At 42.4% G+C, this 22,969-nt stretch overlaps 1 protein-coding gene across 50 annotated transcripts in view; it reads right to left on the reverse strand.

Moving 5' to 3' along the window:
* Positions 1 to 28: 28 nt before the first annotated feature.
* LOC110506319 (diacylglycerol kinase zeta) overlaps positions 29 to 22,969 on the reverse strand; it is a 141,906-nt gene continuing 118,965 nt past the window's right edge. For 24 of the 50 annotated variants that reach the window (XM_090221925.1, XM_036963993.2, XM_036963991.2 and 21 more), the window contains 9 exons: positions 22,394 to 22,495; positions 19,775 to 19,888; positions 18,374 to 18,430; positions 12,214 to 12,248; positions 11,017 to 11,066; positions 10,278 to 10,398; positions 9,879 to 9,915; positions 9,620 to 9,719; positions 29 to 4,887 (listed from right to left, as the gene is read on the reverse strand). In XM_090221925.1, the coding sequence (XP_090078051.1) occupies positions 4,771 to 4,887; positions 9,620 to 9,719; positions 9,879 to 9,915; positions 10,278 to 10,398; positions 11,017 to 11,066; positions 12,214 to 12,248; positions 18,374 to 18,430; positions 19,775 to 19,888; positions 22,394 to 22,495 (733 nt within the window). In that variant the 3' untranslated portion in view covers positions 29 to 4,770. The remainder of the gene's footprint in view (positions 4,888 to 9,619; positions 9,720 to 9,878; positions 9,916 to 10,277; positions 10,399 to 11,016; positions 11,067 to 12,213; positions 12,249 to 18,373; positions 18,431 to 19,774; positions 19,889 to 22,393; positions 22,496 to 22,969) is intronic. The other 26 variants (XM_090221934.1, XM_090221929.1, XM_090221928.1 and 23 more) reach the window with 3 other exon arrangements.

Genomic DNA, 22,969 nt, shown 5'->3' on the forward strand with positions numbered 1-22,969 from the left:
TAGAAAGTAATTACAATAAATACAGTTGTTTAAGTACCATCCTTTATTTTTTTTTCTCCCAATCAGACAATAACAAAAACATGTGCCAATAGAAACAAACACACAGATTGATATCGTCAACATTGCACACCAGTCTGTCCATCACATTTTGGTCACTACATCAAGTAAAAAATTAAAATAAAATACATTTTTTAATAAAGAAAAATGCATATTGCACAGTTCTCTATTTTTTTTAAAGAATTGCAATAGATACTCTTGCCCTGAATTGCACAGCAACTCAAAATAAAGCACAGATAATATACATAAACTACCATTCATTGGTCTACTGTAGCTCCTTTAAAAATGAAGTTGTCTGACCCCATTCAGCCACTGTAAGCCCCATGCCTGCATTGCACTCATTCAAGTGTTTTTGTAGCTATAAGTCTTGTTTTATGCTTGTAAATTAAAAAAAAAAACATTGTAAAGTTCTCATTCATGCAGATATAGCATTGGTAGTTCCACGCTCCTGCCATTCCAAAGAGCACTTTCCACTTGTATGTAATTCAAAGACTGTGGATATCTACTGAACCTTTAAGAATATAGTACAATTAAAACCAGTGGACCTACGGAAATGATGGGAGAGGATGCTCTTTGCAGTAATCAACAACATGGAAAGTGGGAACGTAGCGCATCTTTAGATTAGCATAGAAAATATCATGTTGGGGAATTTGTGTCATTTCAAACAGAACTTCAATTTCTGTTGAAGGCTAAGTCAATTGGAGATAACAGCTCCAGTATGGGAAGTGTATTCTTGCACACACCATAACAGGACAGAGCTCATGGCACATGAAATGGTGTCTGATAATAATAGCCATGTATTTTCTGTTCAAAGTGAACTATGGGTAAAGACAGTACACAAAGCTAAGGTGACAATGTGAGATGTTGAAACGGTTGAGTTAATGTACTGAAAACTACACGACAACAGCAAAACTCATTATGGAGCGATGGATTTCCCAAAAAATAGCTTTGCAAGTGCCAGCATGTCTCTGGGCCAGATTCAAATCTGTATACGCACAAGCACACACAACTTACTACTACTAAGGCTGAGGCTATTCAACTCCATTTCAAGAGGTCACTTTGTACTACATGTACTACACTACATGTGCTGTTTGGCCTTTCCTCCGCTGTTAAACTATTTTCTGATGAAACTGGTACAAGATGGTAGATCATAGACGATAGAAAGGCAACTTTCACTGGGATATCAAAAGAGGCATGATTGTTAATAAATGTGTCACCCCTTTGGTGATGTCAAGATGAATCATGAGCAGTCTTACTTATTCAACAAGTGTCTCTGACTTTCAGAAGGTAAAATGTTTGAGCAATGTTTTCCTCTGTATATTTTGGCTTGTTTAATTCCAGTGGTAGGTTTGGACACAGTGCATTCAGAAAGTACTCAGACCCCTTATTCAGACTTTTCACACATTTTGTTATGTTACAGCCTTATTCTAAAATGTATACTTTTTTTCTCATCAAGCTACATACAATACCCCATAATGATAAAGCAAAAACAGTTGATTTTTTTTTTTGCAGATGTTTTAAAATTTAAAAACTGAAATACCTTCTTTACTTGAGTGTTCAGACCCTGTGCTGAGACAAGAAAATTGGGCTCAGGTGCATCCTGTTTCCATTGATCATCCTTGAGATGTTTCTACAACGTGATTAGAGTCCACCTGTGGTAAAATAAATTGATTGGACATGATTGGAAAGGCACACACCTGTCAGTAAAAGGCACATGACAGCCCGCTTGGAGTTTGCCAAAAGGCACTTAAGCAGGCCATCAGAAACAAGATTCTCTGGTTTGATGAAACCAAGACTGAACTCTTTGGCCTGAATGCCAAGCGTCACATCTGGAGGAAACCTGGTGCCATCCCTATGGTTAAGCATGGTGGTGGCAGCATCATGCTGTGGGATATTTTTGCAGCGGCAGGGACTGGGAGACTAGTTAGGATTGAGGGAAAGATGAACAGAGCAAAGTACAGAGAGATCCTTGAGGAAAAGCTGCTCCAGAGCTCTCAGGACCTCAGACTGGGGCGAAGGTTCACCTTCCAACAGGACAAATATCCTAAGCACACAGCCAAGACAACGCAGGAATGGCTTTTGGACAAGTCTCTGAATGTCCTTGAGTGGCCCAGCCATAGCCCGGACTTGAACCCTATCGAACATATTTGGAGAGACCTGAAAATAGCTGTGCAGTGACGCTACCAATCCAACCTGACAGAGGTTGAGAGGATCTGCAGAGAAGAATGGGAGAAACTCCCCAAATACAGGTGTGCCAAGCTTGTAGCGTCATACCCAAGAAGACTCGAGACTGTAACCGTTGCCAAAGGTACTTCAACAAAGCACTGAGTAAAGGGTCTGAATAGTACTTTTTTATTTTTAATAAATTAGCAAAAATGTCTAAACCCCTGTTTTTTGCTTTGTCATTATGGTGCATTGTGTGTAGATTGATGAGGGAATGTTAATATACATCTAAATTATATAAATGCATTTCCTACATCTCCATGTCAGTCTCTGAACAGGAGGATATGTTACAATACCTACTCAAATATGCACCTCTTTCAGAATGCAGTATAATCATAAACGCCTCAAATGATATCTAATCTTCTCAGCGTCAAGGCTAACATGATATTTCAACTATAGTGAAGTCAACTTAAAGGGGGCCTACGGTCTTCATTATTGAAAATGCTGACAATCAGTGTGACCATGAAACAAAATGGTGCAATTTGAGGCTATGTGGCGCTGGGGGTGGTGAGCAGGTTGGTCTGGACAGGCGTGATGTTTTGGATGTTTGTGTGCGTCTGTATGTCGTCGTTTGTATGTGGAGGTTTCTATTATTAAAAATGTAATAAAATAAAAAAGTGGACCCCCAAAATATTCAGTGAGAACATATGATTATGTACGAGGCGTAATAACTGATGTAGAACTACACAATTAATTTACTTTTCAGAATCAAATCAAAAATACCTTATATTCAGTCTGGCGTTAGAAACACTCGAGGGTTTTCATTGACAACATATTTCCCGTCACAGCAACTGATTCAGTGCTACATTTAATGTATCTGGCCATAATAGAGAACAGCAATTATTTACAATTAAATGCATCTTAGTTGGCATTATGGGTTGTTTGAAGTTCAAAACTATAAACTTCGGACAACAAACACAATCAAGTAAAAAATGTGTATATGAAAGTATACCTTGTTAATGTGTTTACAAGGACGTCTTACAAGGATGTTTAGTGATTAAAGAATGAGAAAAAACAGCCAGAGAAACAACTCATTTCAAAATGCAGTAGATCCACAGTTACTGTGGTGCTACATTAAACTAGTTATAATGTAGGATATCTTTCGGAATGAAACCAATTCCTTCCCACCACTCTCTACACAATATAACACAATTTAAATGAATCACAGGTCTTTATAACTTAAGTTTAATTATATTGCTGGTTTAAATGGCCAGTCAAATTTTAACAGATTATAACTATGGAAAATAAATAGCAACCACAAACGATTGGTTTGTGCGAAGACAACTTATTATTTTTGTATGTAAAAAAACAACATCCACCCTGTAAATTTTACAACTCAAACCGTCGTTTGCTGAACGTAATTTAACCGCTTCATGTGCATGTTAAGGATCTGTAAAAAATGTTGAGGTGAATAAATACGCCTTTGACTTCTGTCACAATATGAGAGAGGAAATGCTTTGTAGTTCTGAAACTAATACATATCAAATGCACATTTTTTATAGTAAATAATGACCAAACACAAAACATTTTAAATTTATAGTATGTACAAATTATATAAACATCAATCTGCTTAAAAATGCAATAAAAATACACCATGACTTAATTAAGTACATTAAATACAAACTAATCAGCCAACAAAATAAGAAAATCAAGGCAATTGGAGCTGCAGTGCATAAACTGCTTTAACACAGAGCTACTACGAGTGTACAGTACCAAATATCCTTATTAAAACTAAGAAATAAAAGAAACATTTGCCAAGTGATCATAAAGTAGAACAATATTGATTTATTCAATTCAAAATTGTTTGGTGATGAGAAAAGTATTATGTGTCAAATTCCCCACCTTCGTGGATAGTTTGATACCATCACACTGCATTATGGGTGGACAAATCAGTCAACAAATTATAATAATGTACAACAAACAAATAAAACCGTAATCCAAATAATGTCATTTTTTGGTAGCCTTAAAAGACAGCTGGCCTACAGATCAGAGTGTTCATACCCTTTTGAAATCTACTGAGTCATTGTGATCCGTACAGTTGAAACGCTCATGCTGCTGTTTATAGACACAGAGAGATGCAGCTCCATCGAAGAGTATAATAATACAATGACCTGGACATTCAGTTATCCAAGCTCCTGTCCTAAAACCTTGGAGCAAAATTCAACATTCAGTCTAGGTGGATCGCGAGCGCAACACAACCTGGGGAGAAAAAAAACATGTAACAGAAGAGCCATCTCTTCCAAGCGTTCCGACACAAAACAGCTTTTTTTTTGGCAGTGCAATAATCAAGTCCACTGGTCACAAGCATCTCTCACATGATGGACCTTTAAGACCTCTCATCTGGTAGGATTCCAACCAACTCCCTAGCAGGAGAATACAACACTGGCTATCTTTTAACCATCTTCTCTGGTGAGTTTCCTCTTTTAGCTAAAGTAGTTTTGGCACAGGGTTATAGGGAAGTGGTGCTGGAGGTCAGGGAGCAGAGGGAGGTCACACAGCTGTCTCTTGGTCCTCTCTCTGGATCATCTGGTAGTGCTGCCGGTTCTCCAGGTAGGCAGCCAGCTCTGCATCCTTGGCCTTCTCTGCACGATGCTTTGGTGTGTCACCCTGCAGCATAAGAGAGGCAATTTGCTCAACATAAAAGACTGCAATGAAGAACCCAACTTTAATTAAGGCAGCATCTATTTCTCCTGAGGTCTGAACATTAAGCCGCAGAGTCAAAGACCAGTCTGCAAAGTACAGTCTGCAAAGTACAGTCTGCAAGTATTTTTGAGACGTACGAATCATTTGCATTCAGATTATCATGATTTAGTAATATTTCCAGTTATCAACAGTGAATATGCACCAAATGTTTGTTTGTCTGTGTGCAAAAGCAAATCTAGAATGTTTTTAGACTGAAAAGTTTTCAGATTCATCCAAGAGCTACTGTACCATTTTCTAATGTTTTATTTTACCTTGATTTAACTAGCCAAGTTAGTTAAGAACAAATTCTTATTTACAATGATGGCCTACCCCAGCCAAACCTGGGCGACGCTGGGCCAATTGTGCACCGCCCTATGGGACTCCCAATCAAGGCCGGATGTGATACAGCCCAGGATCGAACCAGGGTCTATAGTGACGTCTCTAGCACTGAAATGCAGTGCCTTAGACTGCTGTGCCACTCGGGAGCTATTTAAGAAATAGCTTCACAAAACCCAATTATTTCTAATTTCTTGTTTTTTTGAAGAGCTAGAGCCCAAAAAAACTCAAGCGAAAAAGAAAAGAGAACATGGTGAGATGTTGAGATAAAAAGATAGGAAAAGTCATTGCTAAGATATGCTGATGTCTCAAGGCCAAGAGTGAATGTATTGTGAGTGAGAAAGAGACCGACAGGCAGAAAGGGTGGGAGGATGAAGAGATAGAGGAGAGGAAAGAAAGCCAGGCTGAACTGCACCACAAGGCCGAAGGGTATGTATCAGACGTGCCCCAAATCCTGCAAGATTACATTTTTCATCATTGCTTGGACGGACGGACGGACAGACAGAGACAGACAGAGAGAGACAGAGAGAGAGAGACAGAGACAGAGAGAGAGAGACAGAGACACAGACAGACAGAGACAGACAGAGACACAGACAGACAGACAGACAGACAGACAGACAGAGACACAGACAGACAGGCAGACAGACAGACAGACAGACAGACAGACAGACAGACAGACAGACAGACAGATACAGACAGACACACACAGACAGACAGACGGACACAGACAGACAGACAGATACAGACAGAGACAGACAGACAGACAGACAGACAGACAGACAGACAGACAGACAGACAGATACGGACAGAGAGACAGAGACAGACACAGAGAGACAGACAGACAGACAGACAGATACAGACAGACAGACAGACATACAGACATACAGACAGACAGACAGACAGACAGACAGACAGACAGACAGACAGACAGACAGACAGAGAGCTGAGTGTCATGGGCTACAGTAATCTCAAGCATTCTGTCAGTTGCTTATGAGAGAGACTACATTGCAGACACACCATGTGCAGTGAGAGTTTGGATAGGAAAATTCTTCAAGCCTTGACATGAAACTCAAGACATCTTAAATCTGGTAGTCTGAGCCTTCCAGGACAGAAATCTGAGATAAAAACCAGCTGTGAGGTCTTCAGAAGGAGGATCTTGTGAAATACTGTAGTAAAAAATGAAAGCCTTGTGTTCCAACTGCCTTCCACACACTGTCGATGGTATCTTAAACAAATGTATCCATTTGGCAATCTCCAGGAGAGGGTAAACACATAAGATATTTTATGGTGGAGCCACTTGGAGGTAAGTACTTTAATTGACATCTGGCTAGTTTGGTTCAGAGGGGATGTATAGGGCACCGCTGTAATGCTCCCCCACCCGGTGTACAATTAGCGTGTCATAAGAAAGACGAGCTAATTTTCCTTCTGGATGATGATTAAGCCATTCTATACCCACCACTTATCCATTTTACATTTGAGTAATTTAGCAGATGCTCTTATCCAGAGTGACTTACCCCTCTTAAGATGCCGCTGGAGAACAAGGCTGACGTTTTACGTATTCCTAACCAATTGTGTTTTTATGTTAGTTTCTTTGCTTTGTTTGTAACTTGTTTGTAACTTATTTTTGAAAACTTATTTTGTAATAATGTTGCTGCTACCGTCTCTTATGACTAAAAATAACTTCTGGGCATCAGAACTGCGATTACTTACCACGGGACTGGCAGAATCCTTTTTTTCCTTTAACGAGTCCGACGAGCCTGACGGGAATGATATACTGCTTCCCTGGGAACAGGCCCAGATGCATGAAGAGAAAGCGGAGAAAAAGGGGCCAGAGGGCGGGCTGCCTTCTGAGAATTCGTAAGCAATCGAATAAACCCCCACTTCCTTCCATTCTGCTAGCAAACGTGCAATCTTTGGAAAATAAAATTGACGACCTATGCGGAAGATTAAACTACCAACGGGATATTCAAAACTATAATATCTTATGCCTCACGTAGTCATGGCTGAATGATGACATTATCAACAGACAGCTGGCTGGTTATATGTTTTACCAGCAGGACAGAACAGCGGCATCTGGTAAGCTGGTGAACAACAGCTGGTGCACGATATCTAATGAAGTCTCGAGGTTTTGCTCGCCTGAGATAGAGTATCTCATGATAAGTTGTAGACCACACAATCTACCTAAATAATTTTCTTCTGTATTTTTCATAGCTGTCTACATACCACCACAGACTGATGCTGGCACAAAGAGGCACTGAATGAGCTGTATTCCGCCATAAGCAAACAAGAAAACGCTCACCCTCCTAGTTGCCGGGGACTTTAATCCAGGGAAATTTAAATCCGTTTTACCAAATTTCTATCAGCATGTTAAATGTGCAACCAGAGGGAAAAAACTCTGCACCACCTTTACTCCACACACAGAGATGCATACAAAGCTCTCCCTCGCCCTCATTTTGGCAGATCTGACTATAAATCTATCCTCCTGATTCCTGCTTACAAGCTAAAATTAAAGCAGGAAGCACCAGTGACGAGATCAATAAAAAAGTGGTCAGATGAAGCAGATGCTAAACTACAGGACTGTTTTGCTATCACAGACTGGAATATGTTCCGGGATTCCTCCGATGGCATTGAGGAGTACACCACATCAGTCATCGACTACAAAGGGAAGCACAGCCGAGAGCTGCCCAGTGACACAGGTCAAACAGGTCAACATTCACAAGACGGATTAACAGGATGTGCAACACCATTGTCCCAGAAACCCTAGACCCACTCCAATTTGCATACCGCCCCAACAGATCCACAGATGATGCAATCTATATTGCACTCCACACTGCCCTTTCCCACCTGGACAAAAGGAACACCTACGTGAGAATGCTATTCATTGACTAGAGCTCAGCGTTCAACACCATAGTGCCCTCAAAGCTCATCAAAAGCTAAGGACTCTGGGACTAAACACCTCCCTCTGCAACTGGATCCTGGACTTCCTGACGGGCCACCCCCAGGTGGTAAGGGTAGGTAACAACACATCCGCCACGCTGATCCTCAACACAGGGGCCCCTTAAGGGTGCGTGCTCAGTCCCCTTCTGTACTCCCTGTTCACTCATGACTGCATGGCCAGGTATGACTCCAACACCATCTTTAACTTTACCGATGACAAATCAGTGGTAGGCCTGATCACCGACAACAACGAGACGGCCTATAGGGAGGAGGTCAGAGACGTGGCTGTGTGGTGCCAGGACAACAACCTCTCCCTCAGCGTGATCAAGACAAAGGAGATGATTGTGGACTATAGGAAAAAGAGGACCGAGCACACCCCCCATTCTCATCGACTGGGATGTAGTGGAGCAGGTTGTGAGTTTCAAGTTCCTTGGTGTTCATATCACCAACAAACTAACATGGTCCAAGCACACAAGACAATTGTGAAGAGGGCACAACAAAACCTATTCACCCTCAGGAGACTGAAAGGATTTGGCATGGGTCCTCAGATCCTCAAAAGGTTCTACAGCTGCACCATCGAGAGTATCCTGACCGGTTGCATCACTGCCTGGTATGGCAACTGCTCGGCCTCCGACCGCAAGGCACTACAGAGGGTAGTGCGTATGGCCCAGTACATCACTGGGGCCAAGCTTCCTGCCATCCAGGACCTCTACACCAGGCGGTGTCTGAGGAAGGCCCTAAAAATTGTCAAAGACTCCAGCCACTCTAGTCATAGACTGTTCTCTCAGCTACCGCACGGCAAGCGGTACCAGAGCACCAAGTCTAGGCTTCTAAACAGCTTCAACCACCAAGCCATAAGACTCCTGAACATCTAATCAAATGGCTACCCAGACTACTTGCATTGCCCCCCTTTACACCGCTGTAACTCTCTGTTATCATCTATGCAGCCACTTTAATAACTCTACCTGCAGTACATGTACATATTACCTCAACTAACCAGTGCCCCCGCACATTGACTCTGTACCAGTACCCCCTGTGTATAGTCTCGCTATTGTTATTTTACTGCTGCTATTTAATTACTTGTTACTTTTATTTTTAATTCTTACTCATATTTTTTTTATCTGCATTGTTGGTTAGGAGGTCGTAAGTAAGCATGTGATTTGATTTGAAGAGCAATTAAGGTTAAGTGCCTTTCTCAAGGGCACAACTGCATATTTTTCACCTAGTCGGTCGGGGAATCGAACCAGCGACCTTTCGGACCCAATGCTCTTAACCGCTAGGCTACCTGCTACCCCACTTCTCAGGGGTAGCCTATACATCAACTTGGTTTCTTTTGGCCAAATAAAGAGTAAAGCAATGAGGGAAGAGGGAGCGTTGCTCTCACCTGTAAGTCTGTCTTCATGAGGGATGCCCCTGCCTCTACCAGGTAGTGACAGATAGTCCTCTGACACAGTGACGCTGCTTTGTGCAACACTGTCTCCCCACTGAGACAGAGAGAGAGACAGAGACAGAGAGATAAAGAAAGAGATAGGGAGAAAGAGGGGGGATCCAATGAGTGTAACTTTCTATTTTAAACTTTAACTAGATACATCACACAGACTGTGTGTAAAATGAGCATTTCAAAATCCATGTCTTAAACTTACTTTTCCTTTTCTGTTACATCCAGGATATCTGTGGGTGCTGTTTTTTGGTAGGGGGCAGGGAAAAAAAGACATTTCAAAGCATGTCCCTAAACCAATTACAACGCTCCAAGATACTACTTTTATAGAATAGTAAAAAGCTGGTGTAGAAGGACTGACAGAAAACATATCCTTTTCAAATATTGGAATGTATCATTCGTTGTTGAGCAAGAAAGACTCCATAAACGACAACAAGAGTACACAGAGTGAGATGTACCCGCGCTGTGCGCATGACCCTCAAATATATGGGGGTCACAGACTCAATTTGGGAAATCCCACAGAATTATTCAGTATTGTGAGGGGGGGGATATCCTACCTACAGACTTAAATAGAACACATAAATGTGTATTGCCTCGTCCCTACCATTGTCCAGGATGTATTTGACAGTCTCCTTGCTACCAGTGTCCACAGCATAGTGGAGCAGGGTGCATCCTGAGGGGTCCTGCAGTGATAGGTCAGCTCCCAGTTTGTGCAGTTCCTTCAGCTGGGAGAAGAGGGCACATTGTTATGACTGGAGGCGTGGGGAAAGTGACTGCATGTCCAGAGGAATGGGGGAATAGACTGCATTTTTATTCATTGCCGACCAGAGAAATGCTTACCATGAGGTAACGTCATGACAGAAGTGATCATCATTCCCTTGTTGAATGTATCAATTAGTGAGCCTACATTCATTATACAGTATGTACCAGTCAATAGTTTGGACACAGCTATTAGTGGTTTGGTTTTTCTTTAATTTTTACATTGTAGAATAATAGTGAAGACATCAAAACTATGAAATAACACATGTGGAATCATGTAGTACCTAAAAAAAAGTTTAACAAATCAAAATATATTTTATATTTGAGATTCTTCAAAGTAGCCACCCTTTGCCTTGATGACAGCTTTGCACACTCTTGACATTCACTCAACCAGCATAACCTTTTTGGTTACTACATGATTCCATATGTGTTATTTCATAGTTTTGATGTCTTCGCTACTATTCTACAGTGTAGAAAATAGTAAAAATAAATAAAAACCCTTGAATGAGTAGGTGTGTCCAAACTTTTGACTGGTTCTGTATATGCAGTGTGCATATCCAATGGCCACTGCGGCTCCCACTCACCTTCAGATGGTCTTTGCGCTTCACACATTCAATCAACACTTCCGGTGATACTGTAAGGAGGTATAAGATATGAGAGGAGGTTGTAGATTCAGTAGTCATAACAACAGCAGACCATAATACATGACAGTGTCCTTTGGGGAAAGATCTGAGCAGTGTGCATGAATAGCTCTCTATGGGGCACTTGTTTGTTTGGTTTTAGTACTATATGTACTATATGACTTATGTAAGACTGACAGTCTTGGGAAAGGAACCTCAAACTGAATTGATGAGCAAAAACATTGTCAATCTATTTACTCAGCTAACATGGACAGTAACGAGATCAAGATGCATGTTGCTGCCTTCAGTAGAGGGACAGTATTTAAACACTGGATCATGAAATGTTTTAAATTAACACGGATAATCACATTCGCGCCTGTTGAGTTCTTGGGTTCAGTCTCAATATGGCAAATCCTTGTTGAAAGCACCAAATTGCCCTTTGTAGATTATTTACCCTAATCCACCCATCTGCATGTTTTCCGTCGAGGCAGGAAAACAGTTGGCTCAAAATTCCCCACAGCATTCTCACAAATCTCAGTTAGCCAGCTCTGCAAGTCAAACAGTTGCTACCACGACGTCTGCGTCTGAAGATACAGTATGCTCTAGAATCCTGCTGTCAGAGCTGAACAACCAGAATTAGAATGGGGCTGCTACTGGAAATTTTGTTTTTTTGTCCTTTAGAAAACATCTCGAGAGATGCCAAGTCAGGTCTTGAGAATATATTCTGACTGGGCTCACGCCAGAATCTTCGTGAGGGATGGACTTGAATGCTAATGTGTTTCCTGTGAATTTGAATAATCCTTCACCGCAGCACTCTAGTTCAAATGCTGTGAAATGCATATCTTAAGTGCCAATATAAAAAAAAATGGTGGGGGGTAAAACCCTTCGCATGATGGCAGGTGAACTTCCGGGGGTTTGTTTTAACAGGGCCACAAAGGCTAAGACATTTTTAGCAACGTCTTGAATCCAGCTCAAAAAAAGCATCAGGCTCTTATCGTTCGACATTATTCATAGAGAAACTTCATTCTGACAGGAATTAGCTGGCGGTGGATTTTAGTTTGTTAAACCTTGATTGTGGGCACCGATTTACCCACATCCACCAAGTTAACGGCGTCAATTTATAATCACCTAGTGCAACAATTCAAAGTGTGTTTGTTTTACCTTTGTCAGTATTGCACAGTGTATTCTTCTCCGACCTGGGGGAGATAGAGAGCAAGACACGATTAAAGCAATACAAAACAAACAGTTCACTAAACAAAATGCTTGTAAAGCCCACCTCTCTACACCCCTTGGGTTTTCATAGCAAACATACATGATAGGAAAAAACCTAAAACAAACCAAATCCCCAAAACAAAATGTCCCAAAAAAAAGACTTGCTTCGGTTGCATGGTTTTGGTTCAGATGGGAGGTGGTGCGGTTAATTAGACAGTCCCCTGATTTGCTGTTTTTCCAGGCGTCCCTTGCCTGCCAACTAGCCCAAGGTAAAATATCCCCCCCCCCCGCCCACACACACACACACAGCCATGTCAGTAGGGCAGTGTGAGTGGACAGAGAGGCAGCTCTTGGGCCTCCCTGCTGTCACTCCAGGTTATGTTACTGTCTGATCCTGGCTGGGCTGTCTGTTTGCCAGAAGCTAAATCCCCCACACACACTAATCCACTGAGAACTGACACAAGGCTAACATCAAAACGCACACAGGCAGGAACAGTGAAGCTGAGACTGACCGTCCAAGGAGCAGGCCCTGTACTGACCAGGACAAATTATCCTACTGATTGGTCAACCCCACCTCTCTCAGGCTGGCCTTAAGACTGGCTCTTCATCTTTGTTATTAGCACAGAGCAGAAGGCGTAAACAATAATGGGTATGAAAGGTGTGAATATATAAAGAACATTAGAGGGTCAGAGACCATTGTATTAATTGAGAATTTAAAAAACGCTGCTTGAATAGATACTATAACGGTCATCTACCAAATCAAAGCAAACTTTCATTTGTCACACGCGCCCGAATAAAACATGTGTAGACCTTACTGTGAAATGCTTACTATGCTAGCCCCTTAAACAACAGTGCAGTTCAAGAAAGAGTTGACCAAATACAATGAAAATAATGACCAAATACACTTAAGTAAAAAATAATAAAAAGCTACCGGTACCGAGTCAATGTGCGGGGGTACAAGTTAGTTGAGGTAATTTGTACATGTAGGTAGGGGTGAAGTGACTATGCACAGCAAGTAGCAGCAGTGTAAAAAACAAATGGGGGGAGGGGTGGGGTGGGGGGGTCAATTTAAATCATCCGGTGGCCATTTGATCAATGGCTTGGGGGTAAAAGCTGTTAAGGGACCCATGCCAAATCTTTTCAGTCTACTGAGGGAGAAAAGGTGTTTTTGTGCCATCTTCACGACTGTCATGTGTGTTTGGACCATGATAGTTCGTTGGTGATGTGGACACCAAGGAACTTGAAACTCTCGACCCGCTCCACTACAGCCCCGTCGATGTTAATGGGGGCCTGTTCGGCCTGCCTTTTTCCGTAGTCCATGATCAGCTCTTTTGTCTTGCTCACATTGAAAGAGAGGTTGTTGTCCTTGCACCACACTGCCAGGTCTCTGAAGGCCATCTCATCGTTGTCGGTGATCAGGCCTACCACTGTTGTGTCGTCGGCAAACTTAATGATGGTGTTGGAGTCATGTTTGGCCACGCAGTCGTGGGTGAACAGGGAGTACAGGAGGGGACTAAGCACACACCCCTGAGGGGCCCCAGTATTACTACCTGGGGGCAGCCCGTCAGGAAGTCCAAGATCCAGTTGCAGAGGGAGATGTTAAGTCCCAGGGTCCTTAGCTAAGTGAAAGAGTTTTGTGACTACTATGGTGCTGATCGCTGAGCTGTAGTCAATGATCAGCATTCTCACATAGGTTTTCCTTTTGTCCAGGAGGGAAAGGGCAGTGTGGAGTTCGATTGAGATTGCATCATCTGTGGATCTGTTGCGGCGGTATGCGAATTGGAGTGGGTCCCTGGTATCCGGGAGGATGCTGTTGATGTGAGCCATGACCAGCCTTTCAAAGCACTTCTTGGCTACCGGCGTGAGTGCTACGGGGCGGTAATCATTTAGGCAGGTTACCTTCGCTTCCTTGGGCACAGGGATTATGGTGCTCTGCTTGAAACATGTAGGTATTACAGACTCGTTCAGGAAGAGGTTGAAAATGTCAATGAAGACACTTGCCAGTTGGTCTGCGCATGCTTTGAGTACACGTCTTGGTAATCTGTCTGGCCCCGCAGCTTTGTGAATGTTGACCTGTTTAAAGGTCTTACTCACATTGGCTACCGAGAGCGTTATCCCACAGTCATCCAGAACAGCTGGTGCTCTCATGCATGCTTCAGTTTTGCTTGCCTCGAAGCGAGCATAAAAGGCATTTTGCTTGAATGGTAGGCTCGTGTCACTGGTCAGCTTGTGGGTTTCCTTTTGTAGTCCATAATAGTTTTCAAGCCCTGCCACATCCGACGAGCATCAGAGCCGGTGTAGTATGATTCAATCTTAATCCTGTATTGACGCTTTGCTTGTTTGATGGTTCGTCTGAGAGCATAGGGGGATTTTTTGTAAGCGTCCAGATTAGTGTCCCGATCCTTCAAAGCGGCAGCTCTAGCCTTTAGATCGATGTGGATGTTGCCTGTAATCCATGGCTTCTGGTTGGGATATGTACGTACGGTCACTGTGGGGACGACATCATCGATGCACTTATTGATGAAGCCGATGACTGAGGTGGTATACTCCTCAATGAAATTTGATGAATCCCAGAACATATTCCAGTCTGTGCTAGCAAAACTGTCCTGTAGCGTAGCATCCGCGTCATCTGACCACTTCCATACTGCACGAGTCACTGGTACTTCCTGCTTTAGTGTTTGCTTGTAAGCAGGAATCAGGAGGATAGAATTATGGTCAGATTTGCCAAATGGAGGATTAATGGCTAAGCAAGCATTTAGTAAAACCATACTGATATTAAAAGAGTACGAGATTTGGGTGAATAAACAAAGCATTATTACAATGTTACTAGAATCTTACAAAACAAACCCATCTTGATTTTCAGGTGGATCACTGCTGTAATTGTACTTGTTTGGGAAAATGTTAGTGAATTAGTAAGAAAATCTTCATCAGACAGAGTAGACTCTTTTAGAAAGGGTCTAATCCTGGGCTCTCTAATCCTGTTCCTGTAGAGCTACCCTCGTGTAGGTTTTCACCCCAACCCCAGTTTTAACTTACCTGATTCAGCTGATCAACCAGCTAATTATTAGACTCAGATACGTTAGATAAGCAAAAACCTATAGGACAGTAGCTCTCCAGGAACAGAGTTGGAGAGCCCTGGTCTAATCTATTGGAAACATTGGACTCACCTGGACTTGAAAAATAATTCAATTAGACACAACAGAGCAGATGCTTGCTGTGCAAAGCAACACATTGTGATCATGGTAAATCGGAGGAGAAAATAATCCCTGTAACAAGTCTTTCCCCAAGGTCTGGGAGTCCTATATGTCTGTGGGTTACTAATGTGCCTGCTTTCCCCTGTTAGAGGTAATTATCCACACAGAGCCCACAGTCTCTCTCATCAGCCCAGGAGTCTCCCACAATTACCCAGTCTGTCTCCATCCACTCCTCACTACAAGTCTCACTCCCAAGATAAATCTTTGATCAAAAGAAGGTTGAGCGTCTTGTTAGAGTTGCATATTTAAAACTCTTGACAAAAGGCGGCTGGCTTCCTGTTAGCTGTTACCAGCATACGTCATTGGTCGGGCTGGGAATTTTCCCCCATCACTAGTTATTGGGCTGTTTGACTGTGGAAGAGGCAGACGCCAGCCAGCAAAAGTGGTAGATATGGGTCCAGTGTTCATAAGCTCAGGGGATCATAAGCTCATCATGAAGGGAAGAGCTACTGTGCCAAATTCGATGAAAGTGAGAGTGCCAGTCATGTGGTATTTACATGTAGGCCACGTATTGTCTGTGATACAGTTGATGAAACAGATAACATGTGTGAAAGATATATCTTAAGAGGAAAGTGTACTTTGATTTAGTAAAACCACACAGTTACACCCACACTTCATGCAAACGTTATGAGTATTCCAGTCTTACGTTACATCAAACTGCATTATCAGTTCCTTTACAGTGCCTGTGACAAACAAAACACTGAGGTTAAAAAAAAAAGAATATATGTTGGTCTGGAAACAAGAGAAGCAGAACACAATCAATAGCAGGCAAAGTATATGTTCAAGCCTTGGGCCCCTGGCAGCAATTTCCTTTGAGAGTGGGAACAAAATATGCAGCTAAGATGTTGGGCAACATCAAGCCCCAAACCACTGGCCTAGCCTCTGTCGCTAATGGATTGTCAGTGTGAGGGAGATCCAGGGCAGATTACACACAGTTTACTGGAATATCTAGCTCACCTCATAATTATAGTGGAGCCCAGCCTCCACAGTCCAGACACATACATCACCACCAACCTGACAGTTATTCGCCAATCACAGGGAGAAGGACTTCAGAAGCTTTTATGTGTGCTCTTCCACAGTAAAACTAATGCCTAGGCATTAGCTCTGGGAATAAACATGACTCTTCAGGTCTCAGGGCAAGGTTACTCATTATGTGATCTCACCCACCACCCCCTTTCCTTTTCCTCGCCACAACGATCCCAGCAGTTGATAGACATCAACTGATCCGCGTCATAGAATCAAGGTTGCCTGCATGACTATAGACCATGTTAATCAACTGAGCTAAAGACAAAGCAACAGGATTGACCTTAAAAGGACACACTGGCAAGATTTACTGCTGTTGAACGGTCAAATTCAAATGAATTATTCTGTTCCAAGCCAACTCGCAGGGCTGCAGCTGGGCAGAAAAGCAGACTCCAAATTGTGGCTTTAAATGGGGGATAATTTTTTCTTATTAGGAAGTGAAAAGCAAGCCATGAGCTGATAACAATTTGTCACCTCGGAGATCGTTAATGCAAACAGTCTGTACATTCCTGTGTAAGTGAGAAAAGACTGCCGGTCTCAGAATGAGGTATAATAGGCAATTAGAGGACCTAGCGGTTCGGTTCAGCACATAGAGCTTCCGAAACGCAAACATTGAGTCAACAATGGCATGGGGATGCCATCTTTTCTTTCCATTGTTAATTTATCAAAGTTTCAGGATGTTTTGATGCATGCTGGACTGTGCGCTCCGGTGTACCTTCTACGGTCCATGCAGCCAAAACACACTCTACAGATAACAACCTCCTTTTCTAGGAGGAACTTGCATTACGCTCAGTTGAGCACTATCATTACAAAATACAGTGAATAAAGAACAGAAATGTGACAGCTTATAACGCCACCTCAGTCGATGTTACATGCTCATTTAAGTGGATTTGTTGAACATAACATCAGAAGAAAAGCTGACAGTGATTTGCTTTGTATCAAGGCTCAAATACCCTCTCTTTTAAGACTAGCTGATAATTGACTAATTACCCATTCGATATAAAAACAAAGCCCTTGCTAGCATCCTAAGCATTTTACCCGGACATCAAGAAACAAAAAAAGCTCTACATCTCAAATGAATTACGACATTGGAAATAATTATAATTGCACGACAGGGAAGCATAACACAGGAAAATATCTGGCAAGGAAAAGCTACAAAATACATTAATCAGTCTGTTTGGCAGATCATTGAAGTGACAAGCAAAACGTAATATTCTGGGCAATTTCATTCGGCTCCTGTTTGGAGTGGCTTTGCGGTGCTGCACACATGACAGCGTTCAGAAGATGTAACTTCTCATTAGTCATCTCAGTGGACATGGAGAGCATCCATCATGCAAATCTGCCTCCAGACGAGACTCAATCAACAGTGAATTAGCGTCGCTGAAAAACACGAGTGGCAAAACAATGACAGATAATTCATTGTAAAATCAAAATGGGAGGATGTGCCTCTCTCTCTCTCTCTCTCTCATATGGTTCCATCAGCAGCTGAATGCCATCCCCACATTCTCACTAGCAGCCTGCCAAGCTGGGACGTGAAGGTGATACCATTGTAAGGACAATGGTATCACGTTTTTAAAAATATCCTTTAGAAATTCAGTTTCAAAGATGTGATTCTCTCTCTTCACTGGGATAGTAGTGGACAACATGACATGTCTGGCACATTGCGTTGACGTCTGTGATATTGTATCGACTCCAGACCAAGTCTCTAGTAATCAGAAACGTTGCTAAGTAAATGCATTCTGGTGTGACAGAGTGTGCTACGGGCAGAATCGAGAAAGTGACTTGGTGAAGAGAAAGTAAGTGAATGTGGTGAAAGGGGGCTTTGATCTCACCTCAATGTTGGGTTGAAATCAGCTGCAGTAGTGTTAGACCGATGGATACATCCTGCCCTTTAAGACAACATAAAAAATAATAATGGATGGACCAAAAAAAACTAAACAGATGAGCAAAGAAATGACAAATGTGTAAACAGGCAAGATAAACAATAAAAACAGAAACATCTGGAAAGCCTCTACAACCAAATCCTCATTTCGAGAATGTGTTATCGGCATTGAGATGGTACGGTCGAGTTTTTAAGTTCATCAGCTGCAAATGTTTTTTTGAAAATACGAGTTGCGGTATGCAAAACTTACAGCAAGTGCACTTTCACTCAAAGTAATAGTAGGGCTTCACCCTTTAGTTTAATTTTCCAATATTACCTTCATTGTGCCATGGCAAAATGGGATCCAGTGCCTGTATTGTACGTGGTGACGAGCGACCCTGGAGCCTCACGGTCCCGGCCGTTGGCGTGGCCACAATATCAAAGAGCAGCCTAATGTCTATATATTTCATGGCAGATTCAATTAGGAAGGGCGAGTCTGTGGCGGATGCTGTTATACACCCTTTTCCCTCCTTCTCTCTGGCCCCAATATATGGAGGTAATATAAACAAAGCACGATCGGCACTAAAAACAAGTCCTACAAACCATTCTCAGTTCATAAACATTTAAGAATGGATGACATTATGAAAGCAAAAACTGTTTGTTTTCATGTGCTTGCCAATGAAAAAAACAAAAAACAAAAAACAGCATTTCACTGCTTGTCATCTCTGTTTCACGAGGTGAACCATAACACTTTTCTGAAATGATGGACCGTGACAAATACGTACAACTCCACCGTGAAGAATGCATTTCCTTGCAAAAAAATGGAATGGTACAGTATGGAGCTTTATTGACCCAGTGACACCGCAGAATACGCCATGGAACAAATCCTGGCCTAAGTAGATTTGTACACCTGCATGGAACCATACTCTAACAGTGTCACAGGCAAGACCCTTTTCTAACGTCCGACCCCTTCCTATTCAGTTCAGGCGAGCGTGACAGGAAAGGGAATGGAGGCTACACCGGTTCTGTCCGATAATGAGGGTTGGCTAAATCTCCCTCCAGCCTCATTCTACTCCTGAGCATATCACACCCTGCTAGGGATATGGTCATGGCTTAAAACAGCCCGGCACTGCCGGACCTACACACAATGGAAGTTAAACACGGTGATTAAAGCCCTCTTACAATGGCATAGTGGGAGGCTAGTATGGCTAGCTTCATTGTTTGAATTTCTATGTTAAGTAGCTTCAAAGATAGAAGTGTGTTACAAGAACAAAAATCAAAGCTGTAATGTGTGATTTGGGAGATTGGCGGCTGCCTCTGTTGGGGGGGGGGGGGGGGGGCACCACCCCTGCGTTTTAGTCTCTCTTCTCACCTCGTGAGGGCAGGCTTATTGGACCTGAGGGAGCTGCTGTGTGCCAGTGCCTCCACCACCGAGCTGTCGCTGGATATTCGCTTTCTCTGAGTGGTTTTCTGGAGCTCCGTGATCCTGTGAGAGAGAAGGGGAGGAGAGAGGGGAAGAGAGAGAGAAATAGAGAGAAAAGAGGGAGAGGTACACAGCATGCATAAGAAATAAGAAACGACAAGGTCCGAGATGGCCATCACACATTGGATACATTTTTTTTAATTTTACCTTTATTTAACTAGGCAAGTCAGTTAAGAACAAATTCTTATTTTCAATGACGGCCTAGGAACAGTGGGTTAACTGCCTGTTCAGGGGCAGAACGACAGATTTTTACCTTGTCAGCTCAGGGATTTGAACTTGCAACCTTCCGGTTACTAGTCCAACACTCTAACCACTAGGCTACCCTGCCGCCCCAAATGATGGAACGTCAGAGTAGTTAGACCCCCGTTTTTATTCCCGCTGGGTCCTGAAGCGCGGTAAACATTTAGGCCTTTTCTTGTTAAAATATTAAAGCTAGGGTACATCAGAGGTGGGCACCGTATATATAACAATAAAGTGTGTTTATATTGCTGGGGGATCTAGTGCAAATACACAACAACAACAAAAATAAGGTACACGCTGTATAGATGAACCCATTGTGGAAGATTGAAACCAGAACATTCCCACCATTGGGAGCAGAGTGAATAAGCAAAAGAGAGCGCTTGTGTATATGAGACAGAATTATAGAATGATGGGGTCTAAAGAACAAATAAGACGGTTCGAGATACTGTGGAAGATAAGATTTCTCCTAATGGTAGAAAGTTGCAGTTAATGAAGACACGAACATGCAATATAAATGTTCCTGTCATCCAGCGCCCAACAGTACTTGCTTTGAAGCTTATTTTCCCCCACTAAGGTCAAAAGAGTGTTAAAATGATAAAATGGTGTTAAATTGTTAATGCAACCAATAATGGCTTGGTTCTAGTAGGATTGAACGTCTTATATTCCATTCTAACTGAAGAGCTGCAACAAAAGAGCAGTGGGGTGCGGATCATTATTTCAATCACTTGGGGTCTTGTTGTGGAGAGCAATGATCCGAAATACGCTGTGGTGCCTGGGTCTGTCTGTCTACCACCAACCTGCTCCACCTCTCCCACATTCATCACATGAATCTGTCTGACTACCAACCAGGACCAGAGGAACAAAGAGCAGACACCCAGCATACAGGGGAAAGTGTCTGCAATGCTAAAAGAACATGCAAAAGCTGTTCAAATTTTTATGGGTCAAATATTTCGGAATATAGGAGTAGGGATGCTGTTCAGATCAATTGGGGGAAAGTCAGAAACTCACTAAAATAGTGATGCCTTTTCAGGGGGAAAAGTTGATGGGCAGGACTTGAACCAGGGATGTGCAGAGCCTAGAAATGTAGAGATTCTCAGGAGTGAACAGTCTGCACTTGTGTGCAGAGATGTGCACAGCTGCATACACATTACATTGTCTGTTCAAATCGGATTGGGGATTTATGAAATACTGATCATATGACAAACAAAGACGATGAAAGCCTCTGACATCAAATTAATAAAGACTGTTTTCCAAAAGATCTAAAGCTGACATCTTTAACTAATAAAGAAAGATGCACAGCAGGACTAGCTTGTACGTTATTTCCAGGACCGTGGAAGTACTTAAAACAAAGCTTCCATTGTGACAGAGGAAGAGCAGTGAACACAGGAAACGACAATATTATTCGAGAGCATCATGACTCGTGAATGTGTGTTGAGTCATCTAAATCGCTCTTCCCATAGATCTGACCCGAACATAGACCTCATCGATCTCCCCCAAACCCTAAACCTAACCTAGGCTAACCCCATGCTCAGCCGGGCCAATTCCCCATGTCTCGTTTGGAGCTGAACCTACTCTCTGGCAAGCCTGAACCTACTCTCTGACAAGACAATAGCGTCAAATGCCAAATGGATAATCAGATTGGGAGAGAGCACCTCTCACCCCCAATCTCAGTTGTGAAGTTCTATTGTGAGCATGTGTGATTTTCTCCATTTCATTAAGTAAAATAGAATCTTGATTCTAAAGAAGGTGGGAGTGAAACATAAGCAGTGAGGCAGATTGGCACTGTACTCATTCCCAATCCAAAGGGAACGCTGGGTTTTTGCTCATCACCTCCCACATTCATCCTCCTCCACCCATTCCCACCCACACAATCAACTTTGCATTTTAAATCAAACCAATTGCCCTGGCAACACACACATGGCTTACAGAAGCTTCTATTTTCAAATGATTCAAATGTTATATATTGAGGAAAATAAAGCAAAACAGTACACACTTTGTTGTTAAACTGCGTTCTGCCGGTGTAAACCTTATTTTCCATGAGCTTGAATGTGTTCCACCCACAAAGATCTTGGACTTAGTGTGTTGATCACTCTAGAGGCTTATACCAAGGACCCAGAAACCCCTGCTACATCCAAGTAAAAATACAAATACTGCATGGCTATAGGGAGAGACAAATCCATGGGCTGAGTAAACAATCTTGGGAGGACAAGGTAAGTTAAGGAGGAGGGGGAAAGGAGAGGTGAACAGGAAGGAAGGACAGATCGATACCTCTTCCTGACAGGAAAGGGGAAGCCGGAGGGAGAGAAGAAGAAGTGGGATTTCTTGTGTCTGACGGCCATGGCCTCGCTGTCCGATTGGGGGCTGGTGGGACTGATGGTAAGAGGAAAGGGCACAGAGAGGAAGAGGAGTGGATGGAGGAAAAGTAGGGCAGAAGGAAGGGCAGATGGGAGGAAGGAGAGAGAACAGGAACAATTCAGGGATGTTTTACTTTAAAAACATTTTTTTATATATATACAGTTGAAGTCGGAAGTTTACATACACCTTAGCCAAATACATTTAAACTCAGTTTTTCACAATTCCTGACATTTAATCCTAGTGAAAATCCTCTGTTTTAGGTCAGTTAGTATTACCACTTTATTTTAAGAATGTGAAATGTCAGAATAATAGTAGAGAGAATGATTTATTTTAGCTTTTATTTATTTCATCACATACCCAGTGGGTCAGAAGTACACTCAATTAGTATTTGGTAGCATTGCCTTTATGTAAAAATAAAAAACTTGGGTCAAATATTTCAGGTAGCCTTCCACAATAAGTTGGGTGAATTTTGGCCCATTCCTCCTGACA

Source organism: Oncorhynchus mykiss, chromosome 26 (genome assembly GCF_057628025.1).
Source record: "Oncorhynchus mykiss isolate SJ-2025 chromosome 26, ASM5762802v1, whole genome shotgun sequence".
Taxonomy (NCBI): Eukaryota; Metazoa; Chordata; class Actinopteri; order Salmoniformes; family Salmonidae; genus Oncorhynchus; species Oncorhynchus mykiss.